The sequence below is a fragment of the Meriones unguiculatus genome, chromosome 1 (assembly GCF_030254825.1).
Source record: "Meriones unguiculatus strain TT.TT164.6M chromosome 1, Bangor_MerUng_6.1, whole genome shotgun sequence".
NCBI classification, from domain to species: Eukaryota; Metazoa; Chordata; class Mammalia; order Rodentia; family Muridae; genus Meriones; species Meriones unguiculatus.
In genome coordinates, this window is record NC_083349.1 from 50,242,761 (window position 1) to 50,264,230 (window position 21,470).

General features: G+C 43.4%; 1 protein-coding gene across 1 annotated transcript; it reads left to right on the top strand.

Annotated features, from left to right (window-relative positions):
• The first annotated feature begins 14,788 nt into the window (after positions 1-14,788).
• Positions 14,789-21,399, top strand: Ifit2 (interferon induced protein with tetratricopeptide repeats 2). The gene is made up of 2 exons (XM_021664304.2): positions 14,789-14,946; positions 18,448-21,399. The coding sequence occupies exons 1-2, from the start codon at positions 14,933-14,935 to the stop codon at positions 19,880-19,882; spliced, it is 1,449 nt and encodes a 482-aa protein (XP_021519979.1). The 5' UTR covers positions 14,789-14,932; the 3' UTR covers positions 19,883-21,399.
• The last annotated feature ends 71 nt before the right edge of the window (positions 21,400-21,470 follow it).

The following is a 21,470-nucleotide window of genomic DNA, read 5'->3' on the forward strand; positions in this document are numbered from 1 at the left end:
GTTATTTTGCAGAAATAATATCCCCACCCCTCCAATCCTAATGCGGGCATGCTTCCCTTGTCCTTGTGTTTGTTGTAGAGAATGTGTTTGTCTCCTCCTCAGTGGGGAGGTTACTTGGAAGCAGAGTGCTACACAAATACGAGTCGCAAGAGGCACAATGTAGCCATACTGAGAACCCTTCTGGTGATCGCAGCTCTTAAGCTCTCCCTTTCCGTTGTGGGTGTGAACCGGAACTTACAACAGAGGGAGGAGGGCCCTAGTGAAAACAGCTAGGGGTCACAGCCTGAGAGAACAATTCTGAACCGCAACTGACTTTCTTTCAGGAAATACATACAACATTGGTTTCCATTTCTCGGTTCTGAGGGCCATTCCTAAACTGAAATAGAAGTCACAAGACTAGTCCTTTGTGTAGCTGGATGACTCGAGGGGCAATTGTCAAAGCATAACTGAGATTGCAGCTGCTCCCAGAAGGTCTGTAAACAAGCTTGGAGATCAGCTTCTCCACAGACAGCTCTCAGGCAGGGCCTGATAACATTCATAAGGGCTTGCAGTTTTCCAGGCACCATCCTCCCGCTTTTCTCAGTTGAATCCCAAGTAATCCGTATTATAAGAGTAACAGGAAGCAGATGCAGAGAGGCCAAGGGCTCACAGAGAGGAAATAGGTGTATTTTACTTCAGAGCTGTGAGACATTATAATGGTCCTACAATTATAAAGAAAGGCTTCAAGTAATCTTATATGCTTTGAGGAAATAAAAAAATCTCATAACATATAATCAAATTTTGAAAAACGCTCCCTTAAACTTAAAGCAATAATAACAGAAGCATATCAAATATTTATTATATACACACATTGTATTTGTAACTCCTAGTATATTATTTAATATATGGCAAATTTATTGTTTTACATATAAAATATATACTTAAATAAGTGCTGTATGCTAATATGAATCTTACATTATACTTATAATTTTATTTTTATTTTTTAATTTTAATTTTATTAATTACAGTTTATTCACTTTGTATCTCAGCTGTAGCCCCCTTCCCCATCTCCTCACAATCCCATCCTTTCTCCCTCTTCTTCTCCTATGACTGACCCCAGTCCAATGATAGGGGAGGTCCTCCACCCCTTCCATCTGACCCTAGTCTATCAGGTCTCATTAGGACTGGCTGCGTTATCCTCCTCTGTGGACTGTTAAGGCTGCTTCCCCCTCAGGTGGAAGTGAGCAAAGAGCCAGCCCTGAGTTCATGTCAGAGGCAGTCCGTGTTCCTATTTCTGAGGAACCCTCATGGACACTGAGCTGCCACGGGCTATATCTGTGCAGAGGTTCTAGGTTATCTCCATGCATGGTCCTTGTTTGGAGTATCAGTCTCCAAACAAAAGACCTCTGTACCCAGATCTTTTTGGTTCGGTTGTCCTCTCCAGGTCTTTCTATCTCCCCCTTCTTTCACAAGATTCCCTGTACTCTGCCCAAAGTTTGGCTACGAGTCTCAGCATATGTTTTGATACCCTGCTGGGTAGAGTCTTTCATATGCCCTCTGTGGTAGGCTCCTGTCCTGTTCCCTGTTTTCTCCTTCTTCTGTTTACCTTTCTGAATGAAGATTGAGCATTTTACCCAGGGTCCTCCTTCTTGATTAGCTTCCTTAAGCGTGTAGATTTTAGTATGATTATCCTATATTATATGTCTAATATCCACTTATGAGTGAGTACATGCCATGTGTGTCTTTTTGCTTCTGGGACACCTCACTCAGGGTGATCTTTTCTAGATCCTACCATTTGCCTGCAAATTTCAGGATTGTTTTTAATTGCTGAGTAGTATTCCACTGTGTAAATGCACCACAATTTCTGTATCCATTCCTCAACTGAGGGACATCTGGGTTGTTTCCAGCTTCTGTCTATTACAAATAAAGCTGCTATAAACATGGTTGAGCAAATGTCCTTGTTTGTATACTTGAGCATATTTTGGATATATGCCTAGGAGTGGTATAGCTGGATCTGGAGGAAGTACTATTCCTAATTGTCTGAGAAAGCACCAGATTGATTTCCAAAGTGGTTGTACAAGTTTTCATTTCCACCAGCAGTGGAGGAGGGTTCCCCTTTCTCCACATCCTCTCCAGCATGTGTTGTCACTTGAGTTATTCATCTTAGCCTTTCTGATGGGTGTAACGTGAAATCTCAGCATCCTTTTGATTTGCGTTTCCCAGATTACTACGGATGTTGAGCATTTCTTTACGTGTTTCTCTGCTGTTCAATGTCCTCTATTGAGAATTCTCTGTTTAGCTCTGTACCCTATTTTTAATTGGGTTACTTGATTTGTTGCTGTTTAACTTCTTAAGTTCTTTATATATTCTGGATATTAGCCCTCTGTCAGATAAAGGGTTGGTGAAGATCCTTTCCCAATCTGTACGCTGTAGTTTTGTTATAATTTTAAATGATATTTAAATGAGTTACAGTAATTTTACATTTCTGTTAACACTTACAAACAAAATAATTTTGCACAATATGCAAAAAAATATTTGCATATTATATGAAATTAAAATACAAATATGTTCTAAATAAAAATATTATAAAAACATAAAATAGAAGAGTTTTTGCTAACGAATGTTTGGGCTTTATGGAAGGATGTATAAAATACAGGATAAAATGGTTTGTTAGAAGGATCATGGAGATAATTTTTTTCCAGAAAGTGGCTACCAGTTGAAAAAAAGGAGGACAAAAATATGCTAAATTGTACTGGTCATGAGTTTTGTCTGGAGTCCTTTTGAAGCTATACTGACCTTGATTCACGTTGTGTCCCTTGGAGACCCTTCTGTTTTTAGGATAACTAAGATCTGGCTCTTCCATAAGCTCTCCTGACTTTTTCTATGGCACATCATCCTCTCCTTTCTTCCTAGTAAGCATTTAATCTGGAGTGGGGTTAACGCAAAAGAATCTGTCTAGCTTAGGAGGGAGAATGAATTAACAGATGAAGGAGGAGGGTGAGAAGAGGCTAGAGTTGAAGCAGAGTGTCAGAGATACCATCACTGATTGATGAACTTTTTTTTTTTTTCCAAAATGTGGGATTGTTTACTTTAAGCAACAGTCTAAGACTGAGAAGTACAAGCTTGGAGGACGAGACTCTCTTCATGGTCAAGCACCAGCATTATGCATGTGGCATCATTGAGTTATTCCATTAGGAGGTCCCTATGTTTTATGTCCTCCATTGAGAAGAGGGCCCTGGTTAACATTTCTTGTTTCCCTAGTGATCTGTGGGCACAAGAACTTTGCACCCCACCCCTAAATCTTCCCTTTTACTTCTGGTACATGCCCCTCTCTTGTATAGCTGACTCCTCCAAAGAACTTAACAAAAATTCTCTTTCATATCAGCTAGTGATAATATTTTTATTGATTACTGTTGACAACAGTTCTCCTGATGTCTTCTTCTGTGTAAGTAGCCATTTTTAGATTTCTAGTTCTCTGGTGTTACATTCTGATCTTCCCTCTAGTTATATTTTCCTCTCAAACTTCCTTACCCACACTTCCTCTAAAACGTTCAGTCCTGGTTGAATTCACAAACAGGAAGGTCAAAGCTCCTGAAGCATCCTTTTCCTTCAGCAGGAAGCCATTGAAGTCGAAGGTTGTTTTGTTTTGTTATGTTTTTCTTGCCAAGATACTTTTCTACTTCAAATTGCAAGCACGTGTGTAATTACCTTTCATCAACAGCTCTGTGTTTCCTTCTCTCGATCATCTGCAGCCAGCAGCAAATCTGCTTTAGCTAGAACACTAAAGGGAGCAGGGGCTGTCTGTGACATGAACTTGGGTGCCTGCTGTTTGAGCAGTGTAGCCTTGCCAGGCCACAGAGAAAGAGGTTCCAGGCAGTCCTTATGAGACCTGATAGACTAAGGTCAGATGCTGGGGGAGGAGGACTCCCCTTTTCAATGGACTAGGGGAGATGGTGGGGGGTGGAGAGAGAGGGAGGAGGAGGAGATGAGGGAGAGGGCTACAATTGGGATATAAAAATGAATAAATTGTAAAAACTAAAAATGAAAGTAAATTTAAAAATGTTATCTAATAGTTCTTATGCAAATTCAAAACCTAAAACCAAGTTCACGGGATTCCTAATTCTGTATTTCATTGCTTTGTGTTGGGGTGGGTGCAAAGTATGCCTCATTACACACAGAAGTCGGAGTACAGCCCTGAGTGCCAAATCTTTACCTTCTACCATGTTAAAGACAGAGCTTCTCTTGTTCCTCTTTACATATGCCAGGCTATCTGACCCCAAAGCTCTCAAGGGGAGTGTTTGGTCCTTTATCTCACAAGAGCAGTTCCAGAAGTGTGGACCTGTGTTCTACTGTGTCCAGCTCTACATAGTCTCTGGGGATCTGAACTTAGGTCTTCACCATTGTATGACAAATGCTTTTCCCACTGAGCATCTCCCCAGTCCCTATTTTAGCATTTTTATGCCCATAAATACATTTGAATGAATACACTTAAATTACATATAAAATGTATAAATAGAACCAGGCGTTGGTGGCGCATGTCTTTAATCTCATTACTTAGGAGGCAGAGGCAGCAAGTTTGAGGTCAGAGTTCCTGGTCATCAGGGCTATTACACAGAGAAATCCTGTCTCGAAAAATCAAAAACAACAACAACAACAAATAACTTATAAATAGAACCAGAACTTGTCATTATTAAATGAATTAAAATGTAGGTTTCTAACTGTGATCAGCGTAACTATATAACCTAACTAAAAGGTAAATGAGTTAAAGTACAGAAGTGCTTCCACCATAGGCAGAAAAATCCATGATGAACTGAGAAATGGGACCATTTTAGTCAGGCAATTTAGGGGAGGACTGTCCTTGAAGCTGTAAGCGGCCCGCTACAGAACCGAGAGATGGGAGAAGAGGGGAGGACTATCCTTGGAGCTGTGAGCTTTCCGCTACAGCTGCCAACCGCATAACTGCTATCTTTTCTGCTGACTAATCAATGTAAAGGCCTGATTTTTTTAGAAATAAAAACTCTGTGCTTTGTATGCTCGGGGTCGTCTCCTGCTTTGAAGGGACGACCCCCATCGCGATCGGAATAAACTGCCTCTTGCTTTTGCATCGAACTGCGGCCTGTGAGTCTCTTTGGGGGAGGGAGCGGTAAGGACCCTGCACCGGGAGTGCAGGTTTTGCATGTGGTGCGTTGGCCGGGAAACCGACGCGGCCCTTCCCCGACCCTCACCAGACGGGTTCGGAGATCAGGTTGAAACAGGTTAGTCATTTTGTTTGTTTGACTTCAGGTTTCTGCAGATTCTGTTTTGTTCTGGTTAGGCGCCTGTCTGAACCGTCTTGGTTGTCTGATTAGGCTATTTCGATTGACGGGCGATAATCGAAAAGCCAGGAAGCTGGAGGACGCTCCAAGTTCCGTTTGTTGGGAGGTTGGATCAGAGACGGTCCTCCTCCCGTCTGAGTCTGATTTTTGTAGAGACCGGCCAGGGAGCCGTTCCGTTAGGGCACTGTGGTATCACCCGCAAGGGCGTCCTTGTCTATCTTGTTTGGTTCTTTTTGTCTCTGTTCTTGTTGCCTCTCTGACTTTTCTGACGCAAGATTTTATTAAGGGACAGACGGTGACTACACCCTTATCCCTCACCCTTGACCATTTCTCAGAAGTGAAATATAGGGCACATAACCTCTCAGTGGAAGTTAGAAAAGCGAAGTGGCAAGCCTTTTGCTCCTCGGAATGGCCTGCTTTTCAGGTTGGATGGCCACTGGAGGGCACCTTTCACCTTGACACGATTCTTGCTGTTAAGACTAAGGCCCTCCAAGCGGAGGGGGGGCCATCCTGATCAGGTACCTTATGTCCTAACCTGGGAGGATATTGTTCGCCATCCCCACCCCCCTGGGTGCGTCCCTTTGTTCTCCCCACAGAGACTCCGTCGACAACTATTTGTGCCATTAAGAAAGAGGAGAAAAAGAAAGTGCTCACTTCTCCAGAAGCAGACCTCCTCCTTCTTGACCTTCCGCCCCCTTATCTGCCAGCCATGGCCCCTACCCCTGCCAGTTCCCTGGCTGGTTCTCCTGCCAGACCTCCGACCGTTTCCCCTGTCAGTTTCCCGGAGGCTGTCAGTTCTCCCTCGGGGGCTAAGGCGGGGCTAGCTTGCAACTTTCCTAGTCCCCTTACAGGTCCCTCAGCACTGCCGCCTCAGACACCGTCGGCGCCACAGACACCGCCAGAGGTCCCGCTGCACTCATCAGCTGACCCTGCTCAGAATAAACGGGGCCCAACAGCTGGAACACGAAGCCACAGAGCAACTCAGCTGGACTCGGTGGCTCTCCCGTTGCGAGCCTATGGATTCCCAGAAGGGGGCGGGGAACACCCCCTTCAGTACTGGCCTTTTTCCACAGCTGATCTCTACAATTGGAAGGCTCACAATCCCCCTTTTTCTGAGAACCTCCAAGCCTTGACTGACTTGTTTGAATCTGTCCTTTTCTCTCACCAGCCCACTTGGGATGATTGCCAACAGCTTTTACAGACACTCCTGACTACCGAGGAGAGGGGATGAGTTCTTCTAAAAGCAAAAAAGAATGTCCCGGGGGCGGATGGGAGGCCTACAGTTTTCCCCAACGAGATTAATAATGGGTTTCCTCTCTCTCGTCCTGATTGGGATTACAATACACCAGAGGGTAGGCAGCACTTGAAGGTTTACCGCCAGACTCTAATGGCGGGTCTCCGTGGGGCTGTTCGAAGACCCACCAATTTGACTAAGGTAAGTGAAGTGGTCCAGGGGCCGGAGGAATCTCCTGCAGCCTACTTAGAACGGCTGATGGATGCATTCTGCCGGTTTACTCCCTATGACCCTGCTTCAGATGAAGCAGTATCTTTAGCTTTTTTTTTTAGAACAGTAGCTGTATCTTTCATAGATCAGTCAGCTAGGGATATTCGTAGGAAACTTCAGAAATTAGAAGGTCTGCAGGATAAGTCGTTAAAGGATTTAGTGCAAGTAGCAGAGAAAGTCTTCTATAGTTGAGAAACAGAAAAAAAAAGGAAACAGAAAAAACAGGAGATAAGAGAGAGAGAGAGAGAGAGAGAGAGAGAGAGAGAGAGAGACAAGAGGTAGGATAAAAAATTGACTAAGATTCTGGCCACCATAGTTCAGAAAAGTCATACTGAAAGGGAGAGAGTTCCTGGCAACCGTAAGGGCCCTTTGTCTAAGGACCAGTGTTCCTACTGCAAGGAGACGGGACACTGAAGGAGGGATTGCCCCAAAAGAAAGAAGAAGCAGCTGAATTCTCGAGCCACAGGGACCAGGGTCCTGACCTTAAACAATGACAGCGATTAGGGAGGACGGGGTTCGGTTCCCCTCCCCAAACCCAGGGTAACCCTCAAGGTGGAGGGGAAGCCAGTTCATTTTCTAGTGGATACTGGCGCTCAGCATTCAGTTCTGTTGCAAGACTCAGGGGCTAAGAAAAAAAAAAATCATGGGTTCAAGGGGCCACTGGATGTAAGCAATATACATGGACTACCCGAAGAACAGTGGACCTTGGAGTGAGCTGGGTGTCCCACTCATTCTTAGTCATGCCTGACTGCCCATACCCATTGCTGGGACGGGATATCCTGACCAAAATAGGAGCCCACATCTATTTTAACCCAGGAGGCCCACAGGTTACAGATAAAAGAGAGGATCCTATTCATGTGCTTACAATTCACTTGGAAGATAAATACCGGCTATTTAAAAATTTAAAAGAGGGGGAAAAAGACATTGACTGGTGGGTAAAAAAATACCCTGAGGCCTGGGCTGAGACAGCTGGCTTAGGGAAAGCAAGAAAGCAACCGCTGGTCCAGATAGAGCTAAAACCTCAGACAGCCCCAGTTGCAGTGCGGCAGTATCCAATGTCTAAGGAAGCCCATGATGGGATTCGCCCTCATATACAGCGACTCCTTGACCTAGGGGTTTTAAAAAGGTGTCAATCTGCTTGGAATACTCCATTACTGCTGGTCTGAAAGCCTGGGAGCAACGATTATCGGCCTGTGCAAGACCTGAGGGAAGTTAACAGGTTATGGACTTACATCCAACAGTCCCCAACCCGTATAACCTGCTGAGCTCCCTTCCCCCTGACAGAGCCTGGTATATTGTTCTAGACCTTAAAGATGCATTCTTTTGTCTTCAACTTAGCCCTGCCAGCCAAGACATTTTCGCTTTTAAATGGAAAGATCCCGACTCTGGGGTCTCAGGCCAACTAACATGGACTGGACTTCCCCAAGGATTTAAGAATTCTCCTACCATATTTGATAAAGCCCTGCACCGAGACCTGGCACACTTCCGGGCCACAAATACTCAGGTAACTCTTCTCCAGTATGTGGATGACATCTTACTAGCTGCAGATTGTCAAAAAAACCTGTCTCAAAGCCACCGGCCAACTGTTACAAGAACTGGGCAAACTCGGCTATAGAGCATCAGCAAAAAAGGCCCAGATATGCCGGAAACAGATCAGTTACCTGGGGTATATACTAAAAAAAGGAAAAAGATGGTTATCGGAGGCTAGAAAAAAGACTGTGTTTCATATTCCCCCTCCACGAACTACAAAACAACTGAGGAATTTCTTGGCACAGCGGGGTTTTGCCGATTATGGATTCCTGGGTTCGCTGAAATGGCAGCCCCTCTGTATGCCCTTATAAAGGGCAATGACTCTTTTTCCTGGGGAAAAGATGAACAGGCTGCATTTGATAATATTAAACAGGCTTTAATGTCAGCTCCAGCCTTGGGACTTCCTGATGTCACTAAACCTTTTCATCTCTATGTGGCCGAAAACCAGGGAATGGCTAAAGGGGTGTTAACTCAAAAGATTGGACCCTGAAAGAGACCGGTAGCTTATCTATCTAAAAAGCTTGATCCAGTAGCAACAGGATGACCTGCTTTCGGATAATAGCAGCAGTCGCCGCATCGGTAAAGAATGCTGACAAGCTGACCTTGGGACAAGATCTTACCGTCTATGCCCCTCATGCCCTTGAGAGTGTTGTCCGACAGCCACCTGATCGCTGGCTCACAAATGCCCGCATGACTCATTACCAAATTTTGCTTTTGAATAATGACAGGATTACTTTTGCCCCAGCAACGGGGCTAAACCTTGCCACCCTGTTACCAGATCCAGAGATTCAGCCCCCAGAGCATGATTGCTTGCAGGTGTTGGAGGAAAAACAGGGATGGCAAAAGGACTTAAAAGACCAGCCTCTGCCAGATGCTGAGGTGACATATTATACAGATGGGAGTAGCTTTTTAAAAAAATAAAAATAAAAAAGCGGGAGCAGCGGTGGTGGATGGACACAAGGTAATATGGGCCCAAGCGCTGCCTAAAGGCACCTCTGCTCAACGAGCAGAACTAATTGCCTTAACTCATGCATTAACTTTGGGGAAAGACAAAAAGATAAACATCTACACTGACAGCAGGTATGCCTTTGCTACGGCCCATGTGCACGGGGCCATCTACCAGCAGAGAGGCCTACTGACATCAGCCGGTAAAGAAAATAAAAATAAAAATGAAATCTTGGCCTTGCTCAATGCCTTACTACTGCCCACCAAGGTAAACATAATTCACTGCCTGGGACATCAGAAGGGAAATTCCAAGGTAGCAAAGGGAAAAAACATGGCTGATCAGGAGGCTAAAGCAGCTGCTAGAGGAAGTCCTGCTCCAGTGATATTAACTACTGAATTGCCAGAGAAGGAACAGCTAAAATACTCAGAGGACTACCTGGAGTAAATACAGAGAAAACAAGGGACATTCGATGCTAATGTGGGAGCATGGATTGACTCCAAAGGTAAGGTCATTTTGCCACAGGAAGATGCTAAGAGACTAATAACGCAAATGCATCAATGGACTCATTTAGGGGCAAGGAAATTGACTGAAATTGTTCTCCAATCTCCTTACCTAATACTAAACCTCACTGCTCTAACCGAAAAAGTGACTCAGACATGTATCCCTTGCCAAAAGGTAAACGTAGGAAAAAATTTCCCAAGCTCGGGAAAACGGTTAAGGGGAAGTAGACCTAAAATGCATTGGGAAGTGGACTTTACCGAGATCAAGCCGGCCAGGTATAAAAATAAATATCTTCTAGTTTTTGTAAATACCTTCTCAGGATGGGTAAAAGCTTTTCCCACCAAAAAAAGAGACTGCTCTGGTTGTAGCCAAAAAAATTTTAGAAGACATTTTTCCCCGGTTTGGAGTTCCAAAGGTAATCGGGTCAGACAATGGGCCAGCCTTCATTGCTCAGGTAAGTCAGGAGGTGGCCAGATTTTTGGGGACTAATTGAAAATTACATTGTGCATATAGACCCCAAAGTTCAGGACAGGTAAGAAAAAATAAATAAATAAAACTCTAAAAAAAACCCTTACTAAATTGACCATGGAGACTGGCGGTGACTGGGTGGTACTCCTCCCACTGGCTCTTTTTAGGGTCAAGAATACTCCTTCCTTGTTGAATCTCATGCCTTTTAAACTATTGTATGGAGTTTCTGCTCCCTTGACTCTCCTGGGAGACCCTCTTGACATAACTAGTGGTAACTCTGACTTGTCCAGGTTAAAGGGACTGCAGCTTATTAAAAAAAAAAATCTAAAACAAGGTTGGCAGTGCATATGCGCCAGAATCCTTAGAGGTGCCTGCCGGGGCCAGCCGGGCAGAGTCGAACGGTTCTTGAGTTGGGTGTGAGGATTAAAATTAATAAAATAAACACACAGCACACAGGAAACTTTTTAAAGGTCCAGACTCGACAGCTTTTGCAAAAGGCAGACTGCTGCAGCAAGCAGCAAGTCTCAAGTGCTGCCTCATCCTCTGCCTCCAGCCTTCTGACCACTTTATTATTTGAGGAGTTACTTTAGCCAGTAAAACGTCTCAGAACAATAGGTTAATTTGCACAAGGAGCCTGAGGAAGAGGTGTAACCCTCACAAGCTATCCCACCTGTTGTCACAAACAAAAGGAGATGGACTTGCAAGTTCTCCTCTGCCATTAGTAAAGGCCTGCTAAAAGCCAAAGCAGGCCGTTGAGTCACGGCTCCCGACAGGTGCCACATCAGTTCCAAGTTGGAGACTTGGTTTATGTACGGCGACACCGTAGTCAGAATTTGGAACCCCGGTGGAAAGGTCCTTACTGCATCCTGCTCACCACCCCAACGGCTGTGAAGGTAGAAGGCATTGCTGCTTGGATCCACGCATCACACGTCAAACCCGCTCCAGAGGACTCCACTTCTGACTGGAAAATCCAGCCCAGTGACAATCCCTTAAAACTTAAAACTTGTTAAAAATATTAGCCGTGGGTGATATCCACAAACTGCTGGTGCTTTTGGCTCTGTTAAGCACTTACAATACTTGCTTGGGCTCCAGTCCTCACCAGCCCAAACTTTTGACTTGGGAAGTAACTAATCAGAGACTTACTAAATTATATTATAATTTAGTCTGTTTCAAAGATAGCCCCACCCTTCACATGGTGGCTGGACTTGTACCCTGACCTTTGTAAAATGGCTCTAGGAGCACCTGCTAACTGGGATTTGAAAAGCCACCTAGACCCCAACGTGGTTCCTGGGGACTATAGACGTGGGTCTTTTAGTAAGAAAAGGGGCTTAGATCCCTGGGGGGGCTGTGGGACCACCAACCACCGCAGTATGCTGCGAGTCCTAACCTTTTATGTATGTCCAGGGCCCCACCAGCAACCTAAGTTAGTAAACAAATGTGGGGGGAGAAATGACTTCTACTGCAAAAATTGGGGGTGTGAAACCACTGGCGATACTTACTGGAAGCCTACCTCCAGTTGAGATTACATTGTTGTTAAAGCTAATTACAGTCATGCCCAGCCCCCTGACCAGAGACCAAACAATAGGTGGACTAATCAGCCAATATATACCACCTGGTGCCACCCCCTGCTAATCCGGTTCACAGACGCTAAAAAACAGATTTCAACTAACTGGGTGACGGGGTTCACTTGGGGCCTACAAATATATAAAAAAAGATATGATAATGGGTTACTTTTCACCATCAAATTAAAAATAACAGCCGCATCTGCTAAAGTAGGGCCAAATAAAGCTGGCCCTCACCTGGTTCCCCCAATGAAAGCAGACCCCCAGACTATAGCCCCACCACGTCCAGCAACCCCCTCACTGACTCCTAACTCAAAAATGGGTAAAGATTCTTCTTCCCCTAAGCCTCCTGGACCATACATTACTTCCCTAGCACAGGGGGCCTTTCAGGCCCTAAATAACACCAACCCCAAGGTTACTGAGTCTTGTTGGTTATGCTTTAAAATTGCTCCCCCATATTATGAAGGAATTGCCTTTACAGATGAGATAAGTACCTCCCAAGAGGCGACAGCCTGCCGTTGGACGCAAAGGGAGGCTAGACTTTCCCTGTCTGCCGTTTCAGGGCAAGGACTCTGTGTGGGTAAAATCCCCCCAGTCATCAGTTTTTATGCAACCAAACCTATAATGTTGCAGGTCTGTCTGGGTATCTCATACCACCAATCGATGGATGGTGGGCCTGTGCGACAGGGATCACTACTTGTGTCAGTACTCAGGTGCTTGTCAATTCATCTGACTACTGTGTCCTGGTCCAGGTAATCCCTCGAGTTACCTATCACCCGTATGAAGAGCCCTTCCAATACTGGGACTCTGTGGGGAAACCGCTGATACGAACAAAAAGAGACCTGGGAATTTCCTTAGCCATAATACTTGGGGTCAGGCTAGGAGCAGTAGGGACAGCAGATGGAGGGTCGGCTATCGCCCTCTGACACAGCGGGTTAAATGAGCTTAGGGCAGCTATTGATGAGGACATAAAAAGATTAAAAAACACAATTAGAGAGCTCAAAAATTCCTTACAGTCATTATCAGAGATGGTGTTACAAAACAGAAGGGGCTTAGATTTATTGTTTTTGCAACAAGGAGGTTTATGTGCTGCTCTAAAAAAAAAAAAAAAAATGCTGTTTCTATGTCGACCATACTGGAGTTGTCACTGAGACCCTAGATAAGGTCAAAGAGGGCTTAAAAAAAAAAAAAAAAAAAACAAAAACGAGCCCAAAGCCTAGGATGGTTTGAAGGATGGTTTAATTCCTCTCCATGGATGACCACTTTAATCTCCACCTTGCTAGGCCCTTTGCTAATTCTTCTCCTGATTGTAACTCTTGGCCCCTGCATTCTTAATAAGCTAGTCAATTTTGTGAGAGAACGGATAAGTACCGTTCAAGTCCTTATGCTTCCGACAGCAGTAACAGCAATTAGAGATGCAGGCTAAATCTAGTCTGTAATTTTAGGGTTAAAATTATGCTAAAAAAAAAGGGGGGGAATAAGAAATGGGACCATCCCAAATTAGAAAAAAAAAAAACCCAACTGGACCTTAAATAAGGGCCAGCTAAAAAAGAAAAACATGTCAGGCAATTTAGGGGAGGACTGTCCTTAAAGCTGTAAGCGGCCTGCTATAGAACCGAGAGATGGGAAAAGAGGGGAGGACTATCCTTGGAGCTGTGAGCTCCCCACTACAGCTGCCAACCACATTACTGCTATCTTTTCTGCTGACTAATCAATGTAAAGGCCTGATTTTTTTAGAAATAAAAACTCTGTGCTTTATATGCTCGGGTCGTCTCCTGCTTTGAAGGGACGACCCCCATCGTGATCGGAATAAACTGCCTCTTGCTTTTGCATTGAACTGCGGTCTGTGAGTCTCTTTGGGGGAGGGAGCGGTACAGACCCTGCACCGGGAGTGCAGGTTTTGCAGAACAACAAGACTAATTTAACCTCAGCAGCCTCAGTTTCCCTGGAGACTATTGTTCTATATCATTTCCTCAAAGGCGTCAAGAAATTGTTACCCGAAAGGCCCCTTTGACCTTTGGGTCTGTATACTCAGTAATTCTTTTGTCCTCAATGGTATTATATGAGTCAGAGTTTCCCAAAGGGTCCTCATGCCAGCTTCTCCCTTCTGCCTTGCTTTGGTTTGATGCTGTCGGACGGTGTTCCTGACATTCAGATTAGGCCTTCTCCATCTTGTTTGCTTTCGCATTTCCCAGTTTTTCTGGAAACATTTCCATAGACAGAGGAAGAAGTGTGCTTCACTAAGCCAAGATTAACCAACAAAGGCACAAATAAGGAAGGGGCAAGGACAGCATATTTCTCTTTTATCACAAGTGAGAGCTGCTACATATCTGGATACGAACTGACTAACAAGCTGCCCCACAGGTGGTCCCAAGGGAGGAAAGAGTGTATAGAATGCCCTAAGGGCTGTCCACCTCAGGACAGTCAGTCATAGCGACAGGTCATGGAACGCCAGAGCATGTCAGGCTCTGGAGAAAGCAAACATCCAAATTTACCCTTTTGGTCTCCGGTTAACGATTGTGGTAATTAATTACACCGGTTACTAGGTGCCAGGCATAATTCCAGAGCATTCCATTCATTCACTCACTCACTCCTCCCATCACCGTGGTAAACAGGTTTTTGTATTGTTCCTCAATTCAAAACAGGAGAAACTAAAGCAGAGGCTGACAGTCATATGCCCCCAGAGAGCTGCAGCACAGAAATGCAGACAGATGTCAAAGCTCAAGCTTGGAGCTGTGTGTCCGTTCATTCAACATCTGCATTTGGAATCCCTGCCATGCCATGCACTGTGCATTTATCCTTGAAGGAAAGGAGCTTCAGCCCAGTGGATTAAACAGACAAAACCACCTGCCCCAGGCAATAGAAACCATTCCTTCCATGGCCTGTGAGTCATAAGCACGAAGCTGGGCCCTGAAAGACTTGGCTCTTTCTCAGCGCTTTTGTTCATAAAATGGCACATCAGTTTTACTTTCTGGTTTCAATTTCCCTTCTGTGGGGTCATCTGAAGAGAAACAGGAAAAGAAACCAGAAGCTGCCTCTATATAAGGGTCTGTGGCACCTCGTTAGAAGGCCGAGGGAGAGGTGGACTGCAGTCCCGCATCAAACCCTCTGACACGCTGAAGGTTCCATGGCAACCATGAGGTAAGGATTTCCTTTTCTTAATGATGTGGGAAGCTTATTCAGCTTTGATGAAAGATGGAAATCCTAAGTAGCCACAAGTCCAAGAGAGGCCAGTCCTGTTTTTGCATTTGTGTTTTGTAGCTATAAATATGTTCAGAAAGATGCTCAGTCATTTCTTCCAGCATTTCTAGATCTGCTCACCTGGCAGCTGAGAGCTGTGGTCAGAGAGAGTTGTTTCATATAGCAGTGGTTTCTTGTAGTGATGGGCCTGGGGGAAATGCCATGAAATGAATATGCTCTCTCTCTCTCTTTCTCCCTCTGACTCTGCAAGATTAAATTGAATGTACAGAATAAGAGTATCATTTAACAAAAGTATTCCCTTTAGATTTCTTTATTGATAAAGATGCACTTAGACTGCTAACCCTGCTCCCTGCTAATCTGAATTTTACTTGTAAATGCTGAGTTAATCTCAGAATGCCATTAGGGTTGCTAGCTGAACAGAGCACAGGAAGAAACTAGCTTTTCCTATTCAGTGCCTCTCAGCTCTATTTTCTGTCTGGTCACCCTAACTCTGGTCCAACCTAAACACTGGTGGTTGCAGGATGTAACATAAAAAGCAAAGTACAGGGGTTGAGTTAGTCAATGCAGTTCATTTGTAATCCTTGCCACTGTTATATGAGGACACACAGCTGACCTACAGACAGCATGAAAAATAAGCGGGCACACAGGACATTCCATAGGCTTCTGTGCTGGGTCAGTTTGTTTCCTGCTTATTTCTTTATCTATTTATAGATAAGACTGAAGGGAATATTTCAGGATGGAAAAATCTTTAAGAGTCACAAGAGACTCTTAAAACGTAAAAGAAAACAAGAAAGTTCTCCCCCAAAAGAAAAGGCGCTAAGATGCCTGCTCCACAGCTGTGCTTCCCAGCCCTGGAATACAACAGAAACCTAGGAGAGAAAAAAATAAAACCCGAAGGGAAATTAAAACAAAAGTGTAAAAGTATCAGTGCACCGCCCACATGAGAAATCACCAGTCTAAGAAGCTGAAATGGAGGTGGGCTGTGGAGACTCCATTTCATCCTGAAATAAAAGTTTGAGGCATTGCTAACCTATTATGCAATTAATAGATGAAATATCCCAAAGATGATAAAAGTGTGCAAAAAATCAAGAATGATTGAAAGTAAGACATAAGCAGTTAAAACAAAAAGATACCCAAAAGGACTTTAATCTTATTACAGTGACATTTACTCATCCATGTTTGTTGCAAACAATATTTTTTTTCTCATAAAACATCAGCCTAGATGTTCAACAACTGTTGAATGAATAATGAAGAGGTGTTAAATACAATGGAATTTTATTCAGCCATTAAGAACAAACAAAAAAAGAATTGGCCTCTCCCAAGGAGGAGCCTAACTGGTTTCTCAGTACAAAGTGTTCAGCCCTGAAACCACATATACACACACTACAAAAGATGGAGGCAGGAAACTGTATTTACAGGTTTGTGCATATATGTGTGTGTGTGTGTGTGTGTGTGTGTGTGTAATAATATTTAAAAAAAGAGGCCATTAATTGAGAGTGAGGAGGAATAGGAGGAGTTGGAGGGAGGAGACAAATGAGGAGCTTAAGGGAAAAGAAGGAAGTGATACACTTATATTTTAATTAAGGTATTTTTAAAAGAAAAAAAATGAAACTATGCAATTTTCAGGAAAATGGATGAAACTAGAAAATTTCATATTAACTAAGAAAATCCAGACTCATGAAAACAAACATTGTATGTTTTTTTTCTCATGTGTCTATCTTAGCTTTACATATGTGTATTTATATGAATGTGTATAGATGTCAGAAAACTAGAAATGGGATCAGAAGAGGACAAAAAAGAGGCACTAAAAGAGTGATAGGGAGGGAGAGTACCAGAGCTCGTGTAATATAAAAATGAAGGTGGGAGTGCTGGACACGGAATGTTTAAGACAGGCTTGCTTGAGGGTAAAGAAACAGAAGAGCACAGGGAAAGAGGCGACCAATGCAAAGTATACAATGAAAAAAAAATCAGGCGAAAATAAGTAAATATATTTTAAGAATAAGTGGTTAACAGACTAATCTGACCGAATAAGGCATTAAAGATAATGTTTAACTAAAAAGACAAAACTGGGGCTGGAGAGGTGGCTCACTGGTTAAGAGCACTGACTGATCCCCTAGAGGACCCAGGTTCAATTCCCAGCACCCACATAGCAGCTCACAACTGTCTGTAACTCCAGATCCAGGCCCCCAGGTATCCTCACACAGGCATAAATAGAGAGGCAAAATACCAATGCACATAAAAGTAAATAAATCTTTTTTTTTTTTTTTAGTAAATATATCTTTAAAAAAATTAAATAGACAAAACCTATGTGATAAAATCTCAAAAAGACAGGCTAAATAAAGAAAACACATTTAATAGGCATTAAAAGTTGGGATAGGGAAGGAAAGCCAGCTTGCAATTACAAGCAAATACTGCTCCTGTAGAGGAGCTGAGCTCTGTTCCCTTCACCCATGTCATGTGACTCACAAGTGTCTGTAGTTTCAGCTCCAGGGGATACAGTGCCCTCTTCTGGCCTCTGTGGGCCCCACACTCCTGTGTATGCACTGGGGCACACAGGCACACACACATACTTTTTGAAAATCTTGTAACTACAGGACAAAGTCAGATGAGTCTCAGCATTCCTACTCTTTGCTTCCTGATCCACTGAGATGTGAGGGGTTCCAGCCACACCCTCTTCCTGCTATCAGCACCAGCATTCCCTTCTGAGATGGACTGAGCTCTTTTAAATCATAAATCAAAATAAATCATTCTTCATTGAAAAAATTCTAACAGTTGGGATAATAGCAGATGGACTGCTGAGATGTACTGAACCCTTTTAAATCATAAATCAAAAGAAATAAGTTCTCATTTAAAAAATTTAACAGTTGGAATAATAGGAAATAGATAAAGTTTGACTTTTTAAAAAGAAACTAAAGAGCTAAAGGGAATTTGAAATTCTAAGATAACAAGGAATTTAAACTTAGCACTGTGAAATGTGGAAAGAATAGAAACATGTAACTAAGATTTTCAACATTCAATGGTAAACAAGAGGTTAAGAGTAAAGAAGAAATTTAAGTTATTCTTTCCTAAATAAAAAGAAGCTCTATAAGAAACACTAAAACTGTACTGGAGCCCAAGGACCCTCCAAAACAACCAGAAGAGCTAGTGACAACAGAAACAGTCTTTCTAGGAAACCCAACCCCCATAAGACTGACTCACCTCCCTTGCCAATTCTTCAGCCTATAATGAGCAAACTCCTGCTTCCCCATGCAGTAATTCAGACATATGCCAAATATTGGAAGAAAGGATAGGAAAGCGTGCTCCTTGGTTAGGTTTAGATTACACTGTTTAGAAGAAAAAGAATATTTCCTGTGATTCCACTCCTTGCCAGGCGAACATGTGATGTGGCCCCAAATGACTTTTTCTTTTTCTTTTTCTTTTTCTTTTTCTTTCTCATCACAGCGCAGCCACTGAGAAATCCTTGGAGAGCCGTCTCCAGCAGCTAAAATGTCATTTCACGTGGAACCTGATGGCAGGAGATGAGTCCGTGGATGAGTTTGAGGACAGGGTGTTTAACAAGGATGAGTTTCAGAACAGTGAATGTAAAGCCACCATGTGCAACATACGGGCCTACGTTAAGCACCGCAGAGGCCTACATGAGGAAGCCCTGACGTGCTTAAGGGAAGCTGAAGACTTCATCCAGCAACAGCATCCTGACCAGGTAGAAATCAGAAGTCTGGTCACCTGGGGAAACTACGCCTGGGTTTACTACCACATGGGCCAACTCCCGAAAGCTCAGGCTTATCTTGACAAGGTGAGACAGGTCTGCGAGAAGTTCTCCAATCCCTACAGGATTGAGAGTCCCGAGCTTGACTGCGAGGAGGGGTGGGCCTTCTTAAAGTGCACCAAGAACCAAAATGAGAGAGTGAAGGTGTGCTTTGAGAAGGCTCGGGAAAAGGACCCGAAGAACCCAGAATTCACCTCCGGGTGGGCCATTGCGAACTACCGTCTGGACGACTGGCCTGCCTCAAATGACTCCACTGACTTTCTGAAGCAAGCAGTTAGTCTGTCTCCAGACAACGCTTATGTTAAAGTCCTCTTGGCGCTGAAGCTTGAGAAGATGCATGAAAATCAAGGAAAGGAACTCGTTGAAGAAGCCTTAAAGAAAGACCCAAGGGTGACAGATATACTGCTCAGTGCAGCCAAGTATTATTACAAGACACATGAGGAAGACAGAGCTATACAGTTGTTAAGAGAGGCTTTAGAATCCCTCCCAGACAACGCCTATGTACATTACCATCTTGGGTGCTGCTATAGGTCAAAAGTCCAACAAATGATAAACACTGGAGAAATTGCACTGAACAGAGGTAGAGAGAAGTTTGAGGAACTAATAAAAGCAGCACTGAAACACTTAAGAAAAGCAGAGGAAATCAAGGAGATGCTTGACAATTCCTGTAGCTATATTGCTGGTCTTTATGTCCTAATAAGACAGTATAAAATAGCCGATTATTACTACCAGAAAGAATTAAAAAAGGAGCTCACTCCTGGCTGTAAACAGTTGCTTCACCTACGGTATGGCAATTTTCAGTTTTATCAAATGGAGTGTGAAGCCCAGGCCATCCACCATTACATGGAGGGTGTGAAAATAAAGCGGGAAACAAAGCCAAAAGAAAAGATGAAAAGCAAACTTGAAAAAATTGCCCTAAGACGGCTTTCTAAAGATGAATATGATTCTGAGGCCTTGAGCATCTTGGTGTTTCTTCAAGAGCTGAAAGGAGAAAGCCAGCAAGCTGGTAAAGACTCTGAGACAATCCATGTCCCCTCAGCATCTGTGGTTGAGCAGGAGATGAATACTAGTGACACGGTACCTACAGGATTACCGCTAGAAGGAAACTGAAAACCATCCCTAAGCTGCCACTCAAGATATCTAACAACTTCACAGAATAAATATGGACTAACGAACTGACGACCACATCTGTCAGGATTATTGGGAACCCTGCTTTCAGATGCTATGACTTGAATAGCTAGATCAAGGGGTGGTCAGAGAGAGGGACCAGATGGAGACACAGAAACAAGGTTTTGGCAGAGCCTAGAGTTCTTTCCTATTTCCTGAAAACAGTTTCCATGGTAGCAATTCTTTAATCACCCTCAGCAGAGGCTTGCCTTGGAATTGTTTCTGTATTCATGAAAAGCAGCCAAATTCCTCACCTGGGCAAGTTTTCCATCATGAATTATTTTAGATATTGCACAGCCCTGTTCTCCACAGATAACAATGTCTGACCCTGAGGAGCCAGGTAGTGATTTTGCTTTATTGAATAATTTTGAAAGCTACAAAATAATGGTCACCATTAATTGAGCTCAAAATAGAAACTCAATAGTGAGTTCCTGGTCTAAAAATGAACAATAACGAAAGCTGTGGGGCCAAATCATTCCTCAGTCTACAGTGTCCCATAAACACGAGTTCAATTGTTCCATTAACTCAGATGGCAACGGAATTCAAAAAACTGAGAAGAGGGGAAGTTAAAAGGGCAAATGAATATTCAGGCAACCACAATGCCAGAGTTTCAGGAGGTGAGTGGGGAGACTTCCGCCCCCCTACTCAGCTCTCCCTATGATTATGATGTTGCATGAAAATAAGGGGGATTCTGTCGAGCACAGTGACAGTTCATATAAACATTCCTTTTAAACTTGTGGAAACTCCAGTGGTGATGAAGGGAAGGCTGGCTTATCCTCGGTGATTATAAACTCACAGGGAGAAATGCTATAAGGAACCGGTATTACAGATGCCAAAAGGCAGCTGATGGAAGAACAGCTTGGTGACTAAGGGCCTGGTGGAGGGAGTTAGAAAAAGCTGTGGGTATTGGAGGTTGAGTTTTTATGTCCATTAGTTATGTTGCCCGCTAAGGGATATAATACTTCTTTTTTAACACAGAAAAAAAATCTACAGGAATGTCACAAAATTGATAATTGGCATATCCTAGGCGAACTACCGTCTAGATCTTGAAGGGCCTAAGCATTATTAAGGTTAGTGTGAACAAACATTGAGTCAAGTGGCCCAGCATGAGACTGTCAGCCACTCTCTGGGGTAGAAAATGTTTTTCTTCTGGGATTAACTTGTCTTTAGTGTATATGAACATTCTAGCCACCAGTTAAATCATATACAATTCATAGATTGCTAAAACTGAACATTCTAACAGCTGTAACAATGTTTCATTTTATTTAAAATATTAAAAAGTTTCACATGCACTGAATTCCATCAATGCACTTTAATTTCTGGAAAATAATAAGCTTTGTTAATAAATAACGCATACTAGAACATTAAGCAGTGCTCTGGTTCACCTGGAATGTCACTGTACCCTCATTTTCTTTTTTAGACTAAAGTACTACTAATAAAGAGCAGCAGTTTTTAAAGCCTCCAGTGTCTGTCTTTTTATATTAGACATCCGGTATTACACCCCTAGTGGGTGGTGCACGAGGACACATTC